The following is a 22,168-nucleotide window of genomic DNA, read 5'->3' on the forward strand; positions in this document are numbered from 1 at the left end:
GTCATGAACTTTGGGTCATGACCGAAAGGACAAGATCCCGGATACAGGCGGCTGAAATGAGCTTTCTCCGCAGGGTGGCTGGGCGATCCCTTAGAGATAGGGTGAGAAGCTCGGTCACTCGGGAGGAGCTCAGACTAGAGCCGCTGCTCCTCCACATCGAGAGGGGTCAGCTGAGGTGGCTCGGGCATCTGTTCCGGATGCCTCCTGGACGCCTTCCTGGGGAGGTGTTCCGGGCACGTCCCACTGGGCGGAGGCCCCGGGGAAGACCTAGGACACGCTGGAGAGACTATGTCTCCCGGCTGGCCTGGGAACGCCTCGGTATCCCCCCAGAAGAGCTGGAGGAAGTGTCTAGGGAGAGGGAAGTCTGGGCATCTCTGCTTAGACTGCTGCCCCCGCGACCCGGCCCCGGATGAGCGGAAGAAGATGTATGTATGTATGTATGGATATAAATCCGATCATCAACTCCCGCGTTATATGCAGATTTAATGGATTGCACGCCACCAAAAGCAACAGATATGAGCTGCATTTTATTGATCATCAGCTAATTTCCAAATCAAAGACATCTATAAGAGAGAGTGGCAACAGCCCTAGTAAGATAATTGTGTTTCTTTACTTGAAGATCATTGTGTGTTAAGCGTCTGTGACTTACTTTCACTTTTATTTGCGATGTTTGCACGTTGGCTTGATGAATAGATGCTCAACTGCTCATCTGCGGTGATGCGTGTCGCAGTAGCGCCGTCATATCTGACTATAACATGACATATAGCCTATATAACACGCTCTCACTCGTTTATTTTTTAGCATTTTTGGGAGGAGTAAAATATACCAGCCCATTCTCACCCCCAAGGCGTCACTTAACTGACGCCTTGGGAAGCATTTGGACATGCTTCAATATCTGACGCTTTAGGCGCCCTTTAGCGTCAGTTAGATGACGCCCTAGGATCGCGTGTACCCTACCCCCACCCCACACCTAAACCTAACCGCGTCCTCTAACTGACGCTTTCCTTTAGCGTCAGTTAGATGACGCCGTAGGATCGCGTTGGGGTGAGAATGCGTTGAATATACATATGTGGTTTCAACAACCAGATTGTGTTTACACCTAGTACAGATCCAAACACAATGCGAGCCAGACTACCTCCAGATGTGGTCAGGCAGATCTGATCACAACGTATTTACACCTTGCATTAACATGTGTTTTTTTTATTATCCGGAAAACCTATCTGGATACAGATCGCTTTTTAATACCAGGTGTAAATGGGGTTTAATAGTGCCCAGCTGTCTTAGAGACACAATAATGTGTAAGAGGAAGATTGCAAATGCAGTCAGTGGTCTCAACAAATGTTCTGCAGAGGCATTTTTGTGTTTCAAGTGGAAAACTATTGAGACTAATGTATTGTGCAGATATAAAAGTGCCACTTATGAAACAGAACAAATCATTCTGTAACGATTTTCAGATGTCTTTCTGTCAAGGTTGGTTGGACCTATCCTTTAAGCTTAAGCAAAAGGCTCAAGTGCTTATGGAACACATATCTGTGCCTATATTGGCACTGATTGTCCGCTCTCCAAATACGTTATTCTCATCATTAGAGCGCACTTCAGAAGAAGTGTTGCTCCTTGATGTAATTTCACATTAGTGTGTTGAGTATGTAATCCCCACTGTGATGTTGTAGGTGTAGCATTTAATCCAGCAATTCCATATGTTGTTATCTCTCCCTGCCATCCTACTGTATATATCACTTTACATTCCTACATATTTTTGTAATGTTTCTCAGATGCTGCTCTCAAATGATACCCAGGGAATTAGTGTTATTTTATTTATCTACATCATAGCAATATTAACATCTGATTGATTTACTGCTTTTTCAAGTGTGTCAACAAGCATATTTTCAATATACTCTTGCTTATGTGAGGACATTTGACAGTAATGTGTGATATATACAGTGCTTTGCATAGGTGAATACACCAGTGACGTGCGGTCAGGGTAGGCAGTGCCTCACCAAAGGAAATGTTGACATTAAATGTATTAATTCCAAGAGCTTTAATTCACCACATTATCAATTTAATTTATTTTATTCCAAATATTAATTTTTGTAAAAAACAAACAAACTATTATACATATAATATACTTCTTTTGCCATTGTTTGCTCCTAAAAACCATTGTTTCATGCAGGAAATTCAAGGCCATGGCCATTGAGGCAGCGGTTAGCAGTGTGTCTTTGGTCCATAGAATGTAGTTTACGTATTTGCTCTGTATCAGTGATGCGCGGGTCAATGTATAAACAACCCACAACCGACCGACGTTTTCAACTACCCGTCCGCAACTCGGACCGCAAAAAAAAGTACAAAAAATATTGTACCCGACCCGCTTCCTGACCGCATTTTTTAAAAGTAGTAAATGCTCATCGGAGCGTTATTGGGCCATAGACGTGTAACAACACAGCATCGTAAGAGGCCTACACATAACAAAGGCAAAGCCAGCACTTTGGTCATCATCTTTCATTATTTCAGCAAATGTCTCCCACACTTTTACTCTTTCTATTTGTGTATTTGCGGAGCTTCCTCCCCAGTCTTCACCTTTTCTCTTGCCGCCTCCATCTCTGTGCAGACTGTAGTGATCATAGACATGGCCGGTTCGTGAACGAATCGTTCTTTTGAACCGGTTCTTTTTAGTGAACCAGTCGAACCAGTACACTAAATCGAACTGAATCGTTCGAAACAGTTCGCGTCTTGTGTCAGTGCTGATCCACAAGTTACTAAAGTTACTCACTTTCAGACATGCCTGACCATGCCATGCCAAATAAATCAATATCCTGAATTATATTTTACTCCAATAACTCCAACAGTTCACTGAACCGAGACATGTTGGCGCCACTGTTGAGAGAAGTGATGAGCAGCTGATACTGCGCATAGATACTGTGTATACCGAACGCGCAGAGACAACAGTTCTCGAATCACCAGTATAGAACCGACTCCGAGAACTGTTTAGACTGAGCTCGTGTGTTATCTTCGTGCCAGTTATTCAGCCAATAATGTGCAGGGCTGTATATTTCATCAAAAAATTGTGTCTAGTACTATATTAATACAAATGTTTAATTGGCATCTTTTTTCAAACGACCCGACCGACCGCGACCCGAATATCATTAAAAACATTTTTGGATGACCCGTAACTGCGGGTAACCACGGATAACCGCAGGCACCCGCTCATTTCGGATCAACCCGCGCATCACTGCTCTGTATGCAAGATGCGATGCCTGATATGAATTTGGGTTGCTGCATTAGCTGAATGAATACACAGTGGCTTAACTTTGTTTTAAAAAGTGTGTGGGACAAGTGTGTGTGTGTGTATTTGTGTGTGCACGTATCTGTATATAAATGAATAAATCACGTGAATAAATACACAGATCCAACAATTTGACATGTGTCCTTTAATGGTCCAGTGGTAGAACTTTTGCCGAGCATGTCAGAGGTTCTGTGTTCTAATCATGTAGTTTTTTTTTTTATATATCAAAACCGAATATGTTCATCAGTGGTTGTATTATTTTAATCAAGGACACGTTTGTGTGCATTTTTGTTTTGTAATTTCATCGGCACGAACAAAGAGTCTCCGAAACGGATTGAAACGCGCTTGCATGTGAAGACCGCGTGAGCCACGAGATACGCTGTGACCGAGGCATCGATCGCATCGGTAAACTATGCTCCTGTGAATATGCCACATTGATAGGTCACAGCCTACCCATGATGACAAGATTTCACTGCACATTACTGGAATACACCCATGCTAAAGTTGACTAAAAATAGGAAGAAAAGTCACTTAGTGTACATTTAAAGTATACATTTTACATGATACCTTGAAAATCAAACAGGCGACCACCATGCTATACCAGCAACAGGAAAAATAGTGCCTAAACAGAATGGCTCAATGTCTGTGTGTGTTAGACAAAGACTCTCTTATACTGGTTATACCCTCTGAAGGTGGTGTTTAGTGGGAGGTGACAAGCCCGTCACTCGGAATGCCACTGTGCTAAATGCAGATTAGATCCATTATCCAAATCTGCTCTGACCTTGTCACAATCTGTTGGAAAAGAGACGTGGATGTGACTCTCACAGCACTCAGCACTGCAAGCTGCTTTCACACATCCACCATCCGCTCATTTAAAGTATGATCATTTAGTAATTAACTTTGTCAAGTGATGAATGCTCAGATGAGGCTACTTGGAAACAAGTTTTTAGATTAATTCCATGAATCTGATGAGGAATAATCATTTCTTAAAAGGGTACGAGTACATTAGCACATCTTTCCAATTGTACTTATCCTTGAGAGCTTTTAAATTGAAGTCTTTTCTATGCAATGACAGTTCATAATGACTAAATAGCTCAAGTGAGGTTCAATTAGTGAGGTTGACTAGTTAATGTATGTAACAGGGTTCAGTTGTTATGGGAAGAAGGAGACGGGAACCGGCGAACATTTGCATTCTAATAAATATAAAAAGAAAAACAAATACAAAATGAAAGTATGAGCCAGCAGCCCCTCACGGATAACTGCTGGTACACAAAACAGAACATAAAATCACAATATAAAATCAGGCCTGTTCCTCTCTCAGTCTTCACTGCCGTCACTCCTCCTTTATGCTTCCGTTCCTCCGTGAGAGACCGGTGCGTCTCACTAGTGTCGTTCATTATCACTTCCCTCTGCCTCGCCACAATGTGTTTCTTTATTTTTTAATATGTATATACAGTACACTCAGAGCACTACCATTGGGGGTTGGTACAAATTTGTTTTAATGTTTTTTCAAAAGTTTCTTATGCTCATCAAGGCTGCTATATTTGATCCGGAAAACTAAATTCATATATATATATATATATATATATATTTTTTTTTTTTTTTCAAATATAAAGATGAAATAAATGCATACATAGTTTGCTGTCTTTGAGTGTTAAATGATGGTCAAGTTTAAGTGAACTATTTCTTTGTATTGCAAAGTCATGCAACATCCCCCTATTCTTGGCTGTAGTTCTGTCTCTCATTCATTGTTCTATAAGATGTAAGGCAAACGCTTTTTTTTTTTTTTTTCCAAGAAGATCCACAAGCCCTTAAATCCTCACTTAACCTAAACCCTCCCCAAGCTTCCCTTTAGCTTTCCTCCTGAATTATCTAACCCACATGGAATTTATATAACTTATTTGTTTTATTATGTGATATCAGCCGGCTGATATCACATAATAAAACAAATAAGTTATATAAATTCCATGTGGGTTAGATAATTAGACAATTTCCCTTAGACTTAATATGTTGATATACAAGAAATTTTAGGCAATAAATACTGATGGGGTGACTGGCCATGCAGTTCTTTCTTAAACTCAATAAATGGGGATTTGCTTTTTGTGTATTCATTCTATTGTAACTATACAGTCTATGTTTTATACAAAATATCTTGTCTTTTAATGGACCATAACCAATAACCAATTCATCAGTGTTCCCCTAAACCTTTGTGACACTTCTGTGCGTGTCCCGCTCCGCTATCTTCAGTATGCACCTTTAGGGTGGTATCAGCCTTGTATTTTCGATACCTGTTACATTATATTTGGATATTACTTTCTTCAGGATTTCAGAAAGATTAAGTCAATCCGCACCGTGGCTTAGCCTTATCACCCCGGGCCTGGATTATCTACATGAGTAGAGACCGCTCTGTAATAAACCATCATCATGATTAATTTCTTCTTGCCTTTTCTAAACTTAGACTCAAAGAACATTTTTAAATGGAGAAAAAAAAAAAGAGTTTGCGTGGAGGGGGTATGGGGGTGGTTGGTCGGGTGATGAGAGTCAAATATAGGCCTAATTCAATGGGCTGTGTGATTGTGTTGTGGAGTCTTAATGTCTGCGTTTGACTATTTTGGCCATGACTTTTTTTTTTTTCTTCATTTAAGACCTTTTGCACCGCCATTCTTTTGCATGTTAGATAATGCTTTTGGGTGGGTCACTGTGTGTTTTAGTTGGATCATGATGCCAAGCATCTGACAAGTGTTTGGGAAAATATTTGATTCATTTCCCTCTAAAATGAGCTGGCATGGGTGAGAAATGGGATTATAGGGAGATGAAAGGGTTTGTGGGTAATCTGATCGGCTCTTTTTCCATTCCATAAATCTCTCAGTGCTTCTCAGAATCACTGTTGGAGGAGTGGACACTCCTTAAAATGTAGAAGAACATAACACATGTTGAGAACTAACTCTCAAAAACAAAACCCAACACACACACACACACACTCTCTTCAAGTTCCATAATGCCATAGAGCAGGGCTCTTTCTTTGAGGGATGAGATTATCCAGACAGAAACTTGTAGTGAATAACTTTTAAAACCTTAACACTTTCATCGGAAGTAGCATGTGGCCATGAAAAACAAAACTAAATACCCATAATACTGTTTGTTTATTTAACATAATTAAGGCTATTTAATTTGAAGTTTTTAGGGTTTGGCTAAAAACTCATTCAGAAAGGACTGGCTAGAGAACAAACCTAACAAATACAGTCATCTTAACAAAAAAAGTGATGTCCAGAGGGCATTATATATATATATATATATATATATATATATATATATGAATGACCTAAAAGTTTGATTAAACCATCCAAGAGTAAGATCAAATCACTAAACTTTAAAGGAGCATTTCACCCATTACAACATAAATCTTTATTGAAAGTGGATCATATATGTAGTCGAAATGTAAAATAATTTTTTTAATTTGGTGCCCTCTTGACCGAGAAAAGACAGAAAATAACCAAGGGGCACATACATATGAATAAACTACAGGTCCCAGAATTCCCTGCTTTGTACAGCTCCGCAAGCCACACCCTCTCCGGAATCGCGCAAACAGCGCAGACAACACTCTTCCACAACACTCTTCCGTCTACAAGGCTAACATTAGCTATCACCAGAGTTTGAAATTCATTTAACACAAAATGTCTAGTTGGCTGTGGCGAGCAGGACAATCGAGGGCGAGGCACGTGGCGTGAGTGATAACAGACTAAACAGAGACTATTTGGTGATGATGAAAGACACCTGTGAGGCGAGCGCCGGTTCCGCGTCTCTCACGGAGAAGCGAAAGCATAAAACGGGGAGCGACGACGGCAGATCGAGAGAGAAACAGGCCTGATTTTATGAAGTTTTGTTTCTGTTGTGTGTAACGTTACAGCAGTCATCAATGAGGGGCTGCTGGCTTTGGCTTATACTTTCGTTTTGTATGTGTTCATTTTACTATTAAAATGTTTAAACGTTCGCAAGTTCCTGCCTCCTTCTTTCCACAACAACAAACCCCGTTCACGTTACATTGGCAAACTTTAATTGAATTACTCCTCGTTTGTATTTATTTCTGTTTGGTGAATTACTGCATGTTACCTGGATGTTAAGTCAGGCAAAACTATCACAACACAAACGTCCGTGTGCTCGTCTGATTCAGAGATTTCCTCCAGGAGAAATTGCAATCGTTGAAATTCTCTGCAGCAGAGGGGTTGTGTCCGTAGGCCGTAGCACGCAGCGAGAGAACAGGCAACAGCAATCCGCCCAGCGCCAGAGTCAGTGCGGGGTCCTCGACCGCGACAGGCCGCCGCCTCGGCTTCTCCTGCTCCTCCATCAGCCTCAGCTGCTCTAAACTATACTGGACTTGTAAAGCTAGCCACGAACATCGGATTCGAGCAGCAGAATATCAAAATCCTCTTCTTCCATATCATGTTTAGTTTCTTCCGTCATTGTCATAACTTATGATCTCCACAGCGCTTGTTAGCTTAGCTTCCAAACAAGATGGCGGATATTGATTTCAGTTTCTGCAAGTGAAGTGATCTGTAATAGGCTTGTAGGGTGAGTGGGTCCAACACCCTGGCATAATAATGAGATAACATGTGTAGTTCCAAAGATTTTAATGAAATATGACTTCCTGCTTATCGTGACGCAAAATGACGATTTTTACGTCACGATAAGCAGGAAGTTAAACACTTAAATCCTTATTTCTTCCATCTCAGGGGAAAATAAGGGAAAAAACCATGACCATTCAAAAATATGACTGGGTTTCTAAAGATACAAAGCTTAACGCAAATGGGTGAAGTGACCCTTTAAGGTGTTTATCGGAAATTATTTTATAATTATTTTATTTACAATTATTTTAAATTATTCAAAGGAAAAATACAAATACAATGCAATGACTACAAAATGTTTTATTTTCCAATTATGAAATTTAGACGATATTTGGAAACTGTAAAATAATATTTAAAATATATTCCTAATAATAATAATAATAGTACTAGTAAAATTAGTCATTTTAATTTTCAACATTTTCAATATTTTTGACTATAGCAAGTCTACATAAATTTTGGACAGTGGATAGAAAGAAAACACATCATTTTCAAAATATTATTGTTTTGTGGCATGAAATGTAGTTTTAAGCTGTTTTTTTTTTTAAGGGAGAATATAGTTTTAACTTCAAATATGCAGTTGATTTATATGGATTTATAAAGTCCCTACTCAGACGAGGAAGTTTCTCTTATTTAATGAGACAGTCTCATTGGACACGTGTTGATATACATTGCTCTGTCAGCTATAGCTTTTTATTTTTTTTCTGTTTGAAGAATTGTTTGCAGCTGTTATTTGCATAAATCCATTATCATGTATACAAGACTTGATTAAATGTGTGTGTATATAAATGGTGCTGAGGCATGTGTGGGGGGGAAAAAAGTTACACTTTCACCACTTTTGGATTTGACGCTTTTTTAACGAGTTTTGCAAAGAGACCGCTCTGATACTTCAGGCAGCACAGCCATTTAATCAAAATCAATCTAAGGGCTGTTTTAAAATGATTGACTGGCTTGTGGGCTGCCAGGTGAAAAGCCCTCTTATACAAGGTCGGTATGATCTGTGTAGCCACTCAGAAGGCTAATTAAAAGTATAACCTGTACTTTGGAGAGTGTATGGAAGAACTGTTATTTAACCACTAGTAATGCATGGTGCCCAGTTTGTCTGTCACAGACCATGTATGACTCATGGCACTATGCACTTATTAAAAAAAGCTGTAATTAACTGTCTGTACATTACTGACTCAAAGTATGTGATACCTATTGACAAACATCCACTTTAGAGAAGGGGCTTTTGAACTGATCCATTGGCATTTATTAAATTTTCCCTGTGGCTGTACTATAGCTAGAAGTTAGGAGTGTGTTTTAAATGTGTAGAATCAGGGCAGATGACAAGATATTTGTGAGGAACGAGTTCTTAGTTAAAACAATAAACATCATAAATGTAGCACTGTAGTGTTTGGACATGATGGCTTAGGGCTGGGCTGATAAAATGTGAGATCAAGAGTTTGTGTGTGCGTATTCACATTATTTGTCTCATCAGTGTAAACTATCGTTCAAACGTTTGGCATGTAATACTATGTCACAATATTTTTTTTTTTTGCCTTGGTGAGCATTAGAGACTTCTTTTAATCATTAGTTAAGCATAAGTAAACAGTTAATTCTAATGTATAAAGCAATAGACATTAATAAGCAGTTTATAAATGAAGAGTTCAGATGCAAAAGCCTCTTGCCATTTGAAATTTTCTTCTAAAATGAAATTTTTATCAAGCTTGTATATTTAAGTTCAGTGATTTCACTTAAATGGCAATGATAATTACCTATTAATTGTTATTTAAGTGAAATTACTGAACTTAAATATACACGTTTAAAAAAAATCATCATTAAAGAAGAAAATTTCAAATGGCATTTAGAGGCTTTTGCATCTGAACTCTTCAAATACAGCTATACATGCTTAATTCTTTATTTATAAGCATAATGCATTTAATAATTGTATTTTCACACTATGAAGGATCAATGTATCATTTCTAAATGAAGTATTGCATTCAGTTATGAACCAGTTATTTAGGTGTTGTCAGTGGTTCATAAGATCAATTAGAAAGTGTAAGTAAATGATTAATAAACCAGTTCATATATCTTATTATTCAGACTTGTAGTATAGTTAATTAGTGTGTTAATACATTCTTTATTAACATGTATTTGTAGTGTAATTTATGGTTAAACTCAGGTAGTTATAAAGCATATAGTAGTGGTCAGTTAACTATTTTTGTGAGCTCATCTAAAGTGAGTACTTTTTGTGTGTTGTAGGAGATTTAACACTAGAACAGCCATGATGGTGACTCAAAATGGAGATTTTGACCATTTTGAATTTTATTTCTACAATAACTTTGTTGAAAAAATAAATAAAATCCGACCCGTACCCGACTTTTCCTAAAAGTATCTGTATTTTCATTATTATTATTTTTTTCTAGTTTTCTAGTTAAATTCTAGTAGTTTTGGAATCATGTTACTTCTAGACTTAAAAACATTTACAAAATCATACTGTAAACAAACTCCAAATTTTGAAAGGAGATAGTCAAGCTCACAAATTGACCTTCATTTCGAGTACCTTTTCTTTTTAAGTAATCATTATTCCTCATTTAATTTCACATTTGAAAATTCCTCTTTTTTCTTTTTCTTTCAAAAGCATCAGTATATTTGTTAATATGTAACTCTTTCCCTGCCATTCTGTCATATGCCACAACTCTTTCACACCATTGACACAAGTCAAACACACAAAAAGGTGCAAGCTATTCTGGGGGTCATACAATTTAGTGAATATGATCAAAAATGATGGACCTGGCTCGCAACTACAACACTGTGAGGGAAGTAGTTAATTGTGCATTTTCATAATTTGATTTTATATGACATCTAATGCTCAATTTTTTCATCTTTTTATAAGGACTAACAAATTAAAACAGTGTTAAATCTGATCTTTCTTAAATATTGAATCGCAATATTGACATATGGTACATTGAAATTGAATGCCTAAATTAACTTTATTTATTTAATTATTTATTTATTATTATTTTATCGGTTATCTATTATAAAATGAAAACAATTGCCAGCTTTTATGTTCCATCAATTGCCCATATTAACACGAACTTTGACAGTTTACAATTGAATATTGTAAATTGTTGGTTGCTGCTGTACTTGATCTCTTTTTTGAAAAAAATAAAATAAAAAAAAATGAGCACTTAGAATGCTTAGAACAATACAATTAGTTAATATTGAATCGGATGGGATATTTTGTTGCCCACTGGGATGATCCAACCACATTTCAAGTCTTTGTCTCAGTGGAAGAGTTTTAAACCACAATGAGTTTAAAATTGTTTCTATTTCTTTGGGATGTTAATTGCTATACACAATGTCAGTGTTACAAAACGCAGTACTGACATACATGGATTTTAACTGGCAGATAATTTATGTTGGAGTTGCCATAAGGACACGTCTTGTTTATGTTCTGTGTACACAGTCTACATCCATATTTTTTTTTTTTTTTTTTTTTAGAAGTCTACATCAATATTCAGTTTTTGCCATTCACGAGTTGCTCTCTTGGCCTCCACTGCTTTTATCTTTTCAAATGGAGTGTTTCCTCTCACATTTTTGATTCACTGGATGGTATAAACATAAATTCCACTTGCTGAATCCTGAAAGAGCTGCTTTGTAAAGGAAGGTTCCTCTCTACAGTAGCATGTCTGGGATGAGTATAATGACGTCGGCTCACAACCATTCTGGCTAACTACAATTTCACAGTAATTATATAATTGCTCAGATTTTGAATTCTCTGTTAGACCCAAGGGATTTACAACAGACTGCGTAAAAAACTGATTGTCAGATTTTATTTTCAGAACGAATGCTGTTTATCAGCCATTAAATTTAGCTGAATCAAAAGACAGCATTAGCTTTTACTTATCTAACCAGTTACACCGAATTAATCAAAGTGTCAGAAGGACTGGGCGGAACAGATACAACACATCAGTTCCAGCACTAATTGAATGAGTCTGTGACGTCTGGCAGCAATGTCTTTCTTCCTGTAATCAGTTCATAATTTCATGTGTTAGAGACTGTTTGGCTCAGATGGAGTTTGAGCTGCTTCAGGAGAAGATGTCATCTGTTTTTTTCACCCAGATCGAGAGTCTTCTGATTTAAATCTCTACATGTTCCAACAGAAGCACAATGTTATCACAGTGATGCAAAATGCTACACTACTCACACAAAAAGATAAATGTGATCTTATTGTGGCAAGCAGGATGAGGCCGGTGGGTCGATTGCTAATGGTATCTCACAAAGGAGCTCGGTTGGATAAAAGGAGAAGTGACGACAGTTAAGGATGAGAGGGGACCAGGCCTGGGAAATTTACGTTATGTTTTGTTTATGAGTGTGCTGCTGTCGTCTGTGTGCGACTGCTGCTTTACTTTTGTTTTTGTGCTTGCTTATTTTAGAATTAAAATGTGTGAAACATTTGCTGGTTCCCGCCTCCTTCTCTGAACACTAACCTCTCTAGATTCATTTAAAAGCAGACACTTGGTAGTTTGTTGTTATCAAGTCAAATTATTGCCATTAAGAAAAACAAACTTATAAATGGCTTAAATGTACTGTGAAATTATTAAAAATATATTTGTATGAATTGTCTTTATGGAAAAATATGAAATTTGCCTGGCTTCAGTCTAGAAATGCTCTGCAGCTAAAGCCACATTCCTGAACATGTTTTATTTCAAATCTGAAGATAAAACTCTTACTCTCCGTCAACGTATCACCACAGGCTTCATTTTAACCATGAATTGAAAAACCTCTTCATAAAACCCCATAGGGAAATCTCGAAGGTCTTCCGGATTCTGACATCATCCATCAACCGCTCTATCAAGCCAAATACTATTTTTTATTGAAAGTAGGGGTGTAACGGTACACAGACATCATGTTTCAGTATGTACCATGGTTTCGGGGTCACGGATTGATACGAGTTTGGTACATTTACATGTCCACCCCACCAAATTCCTGATTGCTTGAAATAATAATAAAAAAGGAGTTGATTTGTTATTTTAATTGAGTAATTTTAATTGAGTAAATTGGCACAAATATAAAAAAAAATATATTTTTAAAATTTTCATAAACCTTTTTTCTTTCAAAATTATTTTTTTAACTCCTACAGTAATCTACCAAGTGTCTTCTTTAAAAAGAGAAAACGTTATTCATGCACCAAAGTATTCAAGAATTATAAAAATTTAAGTTGAATTTAAGTTAATTCACCTTTGGCTATGCCTCGCCCCCCTTAGTTACTCTTGCTACATCCGTCAAACTTCATCTGCGCTCTGCATGGCTTATGCTGTAACAGCTCTTCCTGCTGAAATGTTATCAAACTTTTATAAAGCAGCAAATAAAGTGTCCGATAGAAGTAGGCAAAAGGGGCTGCAATATGCGTTCGAAGGCTATATTCAAGACATATACAGGTGAAACGCAAGAAACAACAAGGCATCCAAAATAGAGGCAAAAGCATAACGTTACCAGTCACAGTCAAAACATGAACCACCACATTTCCTACTAATCGAGACGGAGGCTGGACAACAATATCAGGGAGCAACACTGTTCATGTAAAGCTGGGTAGGTCTCTATTCACTTCTATAATCATTATTACAAAGCAAACGGACTACACGAGTATAGCGTTGTATTTATTAGCAGCATGTGCTAGCGTATCGACAACCGGTATGAGAACCGAAATCATAACCTAAAACATTATAAAACGGTCTAACTAGTATAACTTCACCAGTGGCGGTTCTACTCTGAATTACACCCAGGGCGAGACCCCCTTCGAGCGCTCCCCCCCCCCCCCCCAAAAAAAAAAAAAAAAACAACAACAAAAAAAACAAAAACAAAACAACAACAACCCAACAATAAAATCACATAACGTTCATTTAAAAAAAAAAACACAGTTAATAGAATCCAGTTATTTTGCTAGTTTAATCTAACTTTAAAGAGAGGAAGTAACCATTAGCGCATTGGTTATTGCCTTAAATTATATGGCACACTTTTAGTTATGGCTTGTTAAACAATATTTGTCACGAAATGGAGTTTTTAAAAGTAAAAGGGTCTGAGAGATACTTATTTAGAAACACAATACTTATCTCTTAAATAATTTTGAACAGCTCTCATATTAAACACTAAACTGTTATAGACCTAAAATAGCTTTTGTAGCCCTATGTCACTCTTAAAATGTTAGAATGTTAGAAAATAGAAAATTGTACTTTGCATAGGCTACTGTAAAAAGACAAAGTTGATCATTATGTAAATTATTTTCATTTCATGAATATAGTGACCAACATGATCACATACACAAAAAGCCTAATACACAATCAATTTACCAAGTTAATAACATTAAAGATTTGTTTTAAAGGAGTGTCTTTTATCTTACCTACTAAACTTAAAAAAAGGTTAACACAAAAAGAGATTTTATAAAAATATATACCTCATATTTCAGCATTCAATCATCTCTATAAAAAGAATGAGTCAATAAAGATACATTCCTGACATTTATAATGCACAGTAGCTTATCTTTTATTATTAATAGTAAAATTCGGACCGATTTGCTCATGGCTGTCGTTGCTATACAACCATGCACTGGGCTCTCCTCAATGAAAAACAAGTTTTAGTAGCTAATGTATTTCCACCACAGAAAAACGCTTGCTGAAGCTCTGCTAAAAGATTTTTTTATGGAGAAGAGAAAAAACACCCAAGTGTTTGAGTGCACGAGCACTCCCATACTGAAAAGTTTATGCGCGCCTCCCGCGAGCGCATAATGAGCGCGCTTCCCGTGCGCCTAATCGCCTATTTGAAATAACGACCTCGAGCGCGCAAAAGACGCGATACGTGAACTAATCAAGAGACCCCCTTGACATTGCTTCTGTGCACGGCACCTTCTCAGCAATTAGGGGCGCCATTGCCAATAATTGAATCGAAGTGGTAAAAAAATAGAAAACCTTCGCGGCACAGAGGATTTTTTTTAACTGCTCGTGCCGCCCCCCATGTGACATGAAGAAATGCCGCCCCGGGCGACTGCCCGGTTCGCCCGTGCCTAGAACCGCTACTGAACTTCACACTCACAGTAAGGTTAGAAGTAAAAAAGATGTGCTTGTTGATCTTTGCGGGGTTTAGCTGACTGAGGACAGGATTGCCAGGATTTCGGCACTTCGGTTTTGGGAAGGGAAAAAAACGGACACCCCCCACCAACCTCTCTGGGAAACGTGTATCTGTGTTACAAATGCCTGAGGCACAACGTTTAACCATATTTTGGATAAAACTATGACGGTAATAGCCTGCCGAGACCAAAATATGAGACGCCTGTGTTGAAAGTCAATGGAGCGCTGTGAAAAAGTGTCGGAGCTCTGTGGGAGCTCGTTCTTGGCTGCGCTGTGATTGGTCAATCTACATTCTAGGGCGTGGCTTAGCCAAACGTGAATTGAATCCTTCTTTCAAAAGCATTTATATGGTAAGTGTACATGCATAATTGTTGTGTATGTGTGTGTGTGTGTGTGTATATATATATATATATACATACATACAATGGCACTTTCCCACAAAATCCATGCTGACACCAAGGTAGTTTCTTGTATTTGAAGATCAGTTGTCATGTGAAGGACAACTGTGAAGTGTGGTTTGCTTTCACCCTGTGCTATTTCATGTTGAGATCAAGCACATTTGTGATACAACTTCTTAGTTTAGTTTTTTTTCCTCACCATAGACCCGCCCAACACACACACACACACACACACTTTTGTCCCCCCTTTCGCATCTCTACAACCTTGCATTTTTTTTTTTTTTTTTATGTTAGAGGCTCTGGGCCAAATCCCTAGTGTGCAGCAGTATGTTTCAGAGAGAAGATAACACACAACTCAAAAAAGGTTCTAGAAACCAGATCCAGCAGAATGAGGGGAAGATGGGGACTGGCCCTTTCATGTCTGTGAGCTGTCACTCTGCTCTGTAAGAGAAAGATAGAACGTCAATACAGTAGAAAAGCACAACACAATACAGTTCACAATGGATGGAGTCAAGTGCTTAGATGTGTGATGTTATATATGCATTCATGCAGCTCTTTAAAATGCTGCACAGCTGTTTTAAGGCTATAGGATAAATGTTGTAAATCAGTGTTCGTGCCTTTGAATTGTTTTAACATAAAGGCGTACTTTGTGCTCTGGTTGTGCCTGTGTGTTTATATTTGCCAGGAAAGTCTGTGTTTGGCACGCAGAAGCTTGTAACCAGTGCCTTGCATGTTTTTGAATTTAAACTTCTGTCTTGGCTCAGATAATGACTCTTATGGATGTTGTAGAGTAGCAGACATTGGCACGCACACGGGTAACTGCATTGTTTCTGGGTTGGTGCATCTGTACAGCTCAGATCTCCCTCTTTTTGTCACTGTCGCTCTGTATTCGACTTGTTTACATGGATTATTGACTTTGACTTTGACTTTCTACATCTCTGTCTAAAAAATACCACAGGAAGTATAATGAAGCTCATCGCTTTTCTTGATGGGAGAGTACACAGAGGACAGGAAATTAAATGACTGGTGTTTTTATGTGGTCCACAGATACTCCTTCTCATAGATGACACATGAACTCATTTTTTTAATTACATCAAATAGCTCTGACCCACACACTGTATGGCCCAGCAGTCTGTTGAAGCCATATCATGTTTTTTTTTTTCCTTGTACTGACAGACCCCTAATATTCCTTTAGAGATAGTTAACCTCCAATTTCCACCAACAACACAAAAATCTAAACAATTCAACACATGCAGCCAATAAGGAAAACTTAACCTCAGTCCTGATATGATCAGGACCCAAGAAGAGCAAAGTGAGATGAATTGGATGAAAACAGAGTGAAGAAATAAAAGAAAGTGTGCCAGGAATCTTCCTGCTGCAGCGTGATCGGGTTGATGGAGGTCGATTATAATGGCTGGAGACAGGTCGGGTTCATCCTTGCCTTTAAGGCTCACAGCACAGCGATTAACAGTCAAATACATGCATACTCAGCCGGATAATCTGAGAGCTGCTGCTGAATGATAAATACGGGCTGTACTCCGGCTGAACGAGTGGCAGGGTCAGACAGTAACAGCAACATTTAGATATTGTATTAAAACTTGCCCTACGAGACTGTCCTAATTCCAAAGAGCCTGACCTTCAGGCGATTATGAGAACGGTCATCAGCTACATTCACATAGAACAGCAGTCAGTTGGTCCAGTTGGAAGAGCTAAAATAAGTAATGAGTATGAAAGGAGATGACAGCCGTGTTATATTCTTCTTCCATCCATCGCACATTTTCAGACGTCACAAATGGATTTTGAGTGGGTTGAGATGTGATTTATGAACAGAAAGACGACAGAATCATATGTATGAAATAAGTATGGGCTTACCAAAAGGTTTTGTGTGTGTGTGTGTGTGCTGTCAGTCAATATTGTGAGGCTCCAGCCTCTCTCAAGTTATGAAAGATGTCACAATAAAACTCTCTGAAGATCACATATCTGTAAGAATGAAAGCACTAAAATTGTTTTTTTTTTTTTTTTTTTTTTAGAAAAGAGAAGATAATAATTGAATAAAAGATTATTAAAATAAATACATAAATAGTGTTTACTATACATGTGCAAAACCATCCTGTTTTTTTTTTCTTTCTTTTTTTTCTGTCAATCAGTAATGTGAGGCCTATCTCGGGTTATGAAAAATTGTCAAAAAAAAAAAAAAAAAAAAAACACACACACACACAAAAAAAAAAAAAACTGTTAAATTTCAATAGATTTGGTGTTACCAGATAGATTGAGAGGATTTACCTCCTCTCTTTTTCTCTCCTTCCTCCCCTCCATTTTCTTCATATCCCTCTATAGCAGCAGATGGTGAGGATTCGACTTCAGCAGGTGGGATATATCTAGATATGGTAATTGTTGTGCTCCCCTCATTTGGCTTCTGCATCTTTCTTTGTTGCACTTCCTTCTACTGTTGTCAGTTTTGGCATGTGTGACCTTCCCTGCATGAATTTCACACGTCTTTTTCTGAGCTCTTCACTTACCTGTTTCTTCACAGCTTCTCAAGATCTCTTCTAATGTCACATCGTCCTTGCTGTGTTATTCTGTCTTCTCACCATGGCGTTGATGCGTGGAGCATCTCAAAACCTGCGTCAGTAATCCCCCTGCTTATGAAATATCACCTGGTCTCTTTTCAAATCCTGCTATTCTGATCGCACATTCGTGACCAAATTTTGTTGCTGTCACCGTTTAAATTTTTTCTTGCCTTGTATAAAATGGTATAGTTCTGCAGATTTTGCACTGTGGATATGCACATTCGAACACACACACACACAGATTAATGTAAGGTGTTTGCTTTTCTCCACCTTCTCTCACCCTCTTTGGCTCCTCAGAGGCACACCCATTGATTCCTCTCATCGCGCCTGGTCAGCACTAGCTCTCAAGCCCACTGATCTCTGTGAGCTCAGCTGCTTTGAAGAGCGCTCTGACTCTTCTCTCCTGCCTCGCTGTTTTATCGGGTTCCAAGCTTTCAATAAAACACTTCATCCCTCTAGTCTTCACGTTCCCGGATGTTCCTCTCATATTGTGAACAAGATGCACATACATCTGTTGCTCTCTGTCACCATAGACAGTTTCATATTTTCTTTTGATTTTCTTATGTAGAGACACAATTACTGTCGTTCAGCAAATTTACTTCTTCTTTCTTCTTAATATCATTAATTCATCTTTGTCATTAGGATACGTACGAAAAACCTAAGCTGGCTATGGATTTAACCACTTGCTTCTTCAGTCAAAAATGTCAGAAAACTGTTACGTTTGGAAATGTTTTTTATCGGAGGGGGATGAAACTTGGTGACTTTTGTTGTTTTACCTATGTGAACACAAAAACAAAAATCAAGGAGATTATTTGGATATGTTAAAGGGTCGTTAAAAAAAATAGTCACACTTAACTTCCTCCCACAGTCAAAAATGACCAACCATACACTCAAAAAAAAAAAAAAAAAAAATTGTTAAATGAACGTGATTTAATCAAATAAATTGTTGAATGAACATAATTTAAACGTAGCACCCATTATGCATCAAGTAAACTTGAACTACTTTGAATATTTTATGTGAACGCAATATACATTTGTAGATTCAGCATGATTGTAATATGTCAATGTAACTTCATCTCAACTAATTGAATCAAAATGTTTGTATTGTGTTAGTCTAATCAAATTTATTCTTATCCACTCAATGTCAGTAAAGCACTTAAATTCAACAAGATTCTGCCTTGTTACATAAACTAGTTAATGTCTTGGTTTGGCAGTTGATCGAGCATTAATGAAGACACCTGATGTTAACAAGCAGAATCACTGAAGGAGAAAACCATCATTTTTAAGTCACCGTTATGGAGATCCGTGTTTGCTTTAGTTGGGCTCTTGACCCTTATATTATTTACTTTATATTTTAAAGGGGTCATGAACTGGCTTTTTAAATGTTATTATATTGTTGTCTGAGGTCAACTTATAACGTTCGCTTGGTTTTTGCATTCAAAAACATCAAAATGAACAAGTAATTGGCTATTTTGTACCCTGGTTGTGAGCCTACCTAAAAAACAGTCGGTTTTTATGGGCGTGTCGCACTGAAGACTTGGAAGTAAACACCCACTGCTGCGAGTGGAGAACAGTTTTGCATATTATAATGAGTTTAACTCACCCGTCGGTGCACATGGGGGAAAACGTCCAATGTTGTAAAATGGCAACCGGATTCGCCCATACATGTTCAACCCAGAGTCCGTGTGTTGCACAATATTCCTGTCAGGTCCAATATAGATGACACAGCACCGTTCTTTACTCTTAATCGTTCTGCAAATCCAGTCTTGTTGACAAAACAATCCTCAATTAAATGAAGCGAACAGGCGACGATGTTTTACCTCATCAGCTGGAACGTCATTAAAAATAAATTTTATCCATGCAGTCCTATTGGAATCCACAGGAAGCTTACGCAGCGACTGTCTTGCACAACCAGGCACAGCACAATATTCTGTATTGCTCGGTAGCGATCCAGTTTGTCATCACGAGGTAAGCATGTACATGTATGATACTTATGTGTGTAATGCGCGAATCGGTGGGCGGGGCTAAACCTGCCGTGGTGAAGCAGGCGTTGATCATCTTCTGTGGGCATGGTGTTTTATCCTCTTTGTCGTCATAGTTCCCCACTTTTAAAAACGAGTCGTTTTTAGAGGCTGTGTCAATAAAAGCTTTTATTGGACTAACAAGGACGTTTTCAGTTCTGAAACTTACAGGATATTCTTATAATATGATGACCTATAGATGTCAAAAGCTCAAGGAAAATTTGATTTCTCAGTTCATCACCCCTTTAATTTTTGAGTTATACCTGTCAGATGAACAAAGATAAAAAATTATAAAATGATGTCATATAATGACATTCATCGTTTGAAATTTATATTTGTGATTTATTCTGTTGGTTCGTCTATAACTGAGATTCTGCATAAATATCCAGAATGTTAAATATAATACTGTATAATGGATTTCTCAAAAAAGTTGTTTTAAAAAAATCTTTATTTTAGGCACACACAGACCTCGAGATTCAGTTACTTGATTTGATTAGATGCATAGTGGGTGCTACGTTTAAATCACGTTCATTCAACAATTTATTTATTTATTTATTTATTTATTTATTATTTTTTTTGAGTGTAGGGAATTAATGGGTAATACAAAAAAAATACGAAAACTCAGAGAATCTTTTGGTGGTACAAACTACAGATCAGCCACTGTGCAGAAAAAAAGCGTACAATAAAGGGGTGCGACTCTAAAACATCAAGAGTGCAAATAAGACGAAACAAATAAGAGAGAAATTATGTCTAAAAGAACAATAGGAATCAAAAAGAATTTCTATGTATTTATGTAGGAAGCTATAGGAAGCCTACAGGCCATTACAGGACATTTCTCACATTTATATATTTTTAAAGCCACTGTATGGCGGTTCTTTTCCTTTTTTTTTTTTTCTTTTTTTTTTTTTTTTTTGGTTGTTGCCTTCAGCTTGCACTCATTTTTGATGTGAAAAGTTGCATTTATTTTAAAAAAAAGTTTTTTTTTTTCAATAATAAAAAATATATACATATATTATTTCTAATGGGAAAAAAGTAGCTCATAAAAATTATATAATTAATGCATAATCATAAATCCTAAAAATTCTAAATAATAATAATAATATAATATAATATATATATATATATATATATATATATATATATATATATATCTTTTTTGACCGGGAGGAAGCTAAGCTAAACGAAGACGCCATATGTCAGTGTGATTTTTTGTCTCAAGACGCACACCAGGATTTTTTTTTTTTTTCTATGGCACAGTTATAAAAGCTACTTAAATATCCCAATTTCACTAAGGCCTACTAATGGCTTACTAATGGCCAGTGAGTGTTATGATTTACATGTCTTCGAGTAGGCTTTTTCCTCCACCTCAAATGGACTCTGTGGTTACGTAAATGCTTTTCTTAAATAACCACACTATCGTTATTGCAGCCATCACATCATATCCAAAAAAACTGCCATTTCATATTAGCTTAGCATCCAAAGTGGCTTTTTAGAATTTATTCGATCTGTGTCATCAGTGTTTGTGGCGGCCATTTTGTTGACAAAGAAACCACGGAAACTGTCACTCTGTCAATGGACAAGCGAGGTAGCGTCGAGATTATCCATGATATTATCACTTTTTTTTTTTTAAACAGCGTGATGGTGTTGTGTAATACACGGCTGTTCTAACAACAGCAATAAGAACATCAGAGTTAGTTTTTATGCGATAAGATACTGACTGTCAGAAAACTTGAAGGGAAGGAGACAGGGTTGAGACTGTGCAGGAGAGGCTAGCTGGGATAAATAGGCTAAACTTTCAGCCAACTCCCCACAGAAAAGTCTGTTCCTATCATTTTACCACAGGTTTCACATATAATGCGTGTGCGGTGTTTATACGGCACAGAAGCAGGACGCGAGTGCTTTAAATATGCTGCGTTTGTATAATATCCAAACTTTGCAGTGCATAACTGATCCGCGGCTGTACCACAAACACCCCGGTACTCACTGTTTTTATTTGAACACATATCATTATTTCAACAACGTAAGCCAATTATTCCATGCATTACTTCTATATATTAAATTGATCAAGCAAATGGTCAAATATGTAACCATGTACTTATATTAAAATCACAAACATTTTAAATGAAAACTTAAAATTGACAAAACAATCGACTCTCATGCGTTTTCTTTTG

The 22,168-nt window shown here is 37.4% G+C and overlaps 1 protein-coding gene across 3 annotated transcripts in view; it reads left to right on the top strand.

Moving 5' to 3' along the window:
* The window catches only part of edil3a (EGF like and discoidin domains 3a), a 231,918-nt gene that overhangs the window by 50,029 nt on the left and 159,721 nt on the right, over nucleotides 1-22,168 (top strand). The window contains exon 2 of one of the 3 annotated variants that reach the window (XM_039653200.2): nucleotides 17,744-17,773. The exons of 1 other annotated variant lie outside the window; for it this stretch is intronic. In XM_039653200.2, coding sequence (XP_039509134.2) covers nucleotides 17,744-17,773 — 30 coding nt within the window. The remainder of the gene's footprint in view (nucleotides 1-17,743; nucleotides 17,774-22,168) is intronic. One more of the 3 variants, XM_039653201.2, reaches the window with a different exon arrangement.

Source organism: Pimephales promelas, chromosome 4 (genome assembly GCF_988280905.1).
Source record: "Pimephales promelas chromosome 4, fPimPro1.hap1.1, whole genome shotgun sequence".
Lineage (NCBI taxonomy): Eukaryota > Metazoa > Chordata > Actinopteri > Cypriniformes > Leuciscidae > Pimephales > Pimephales promelas.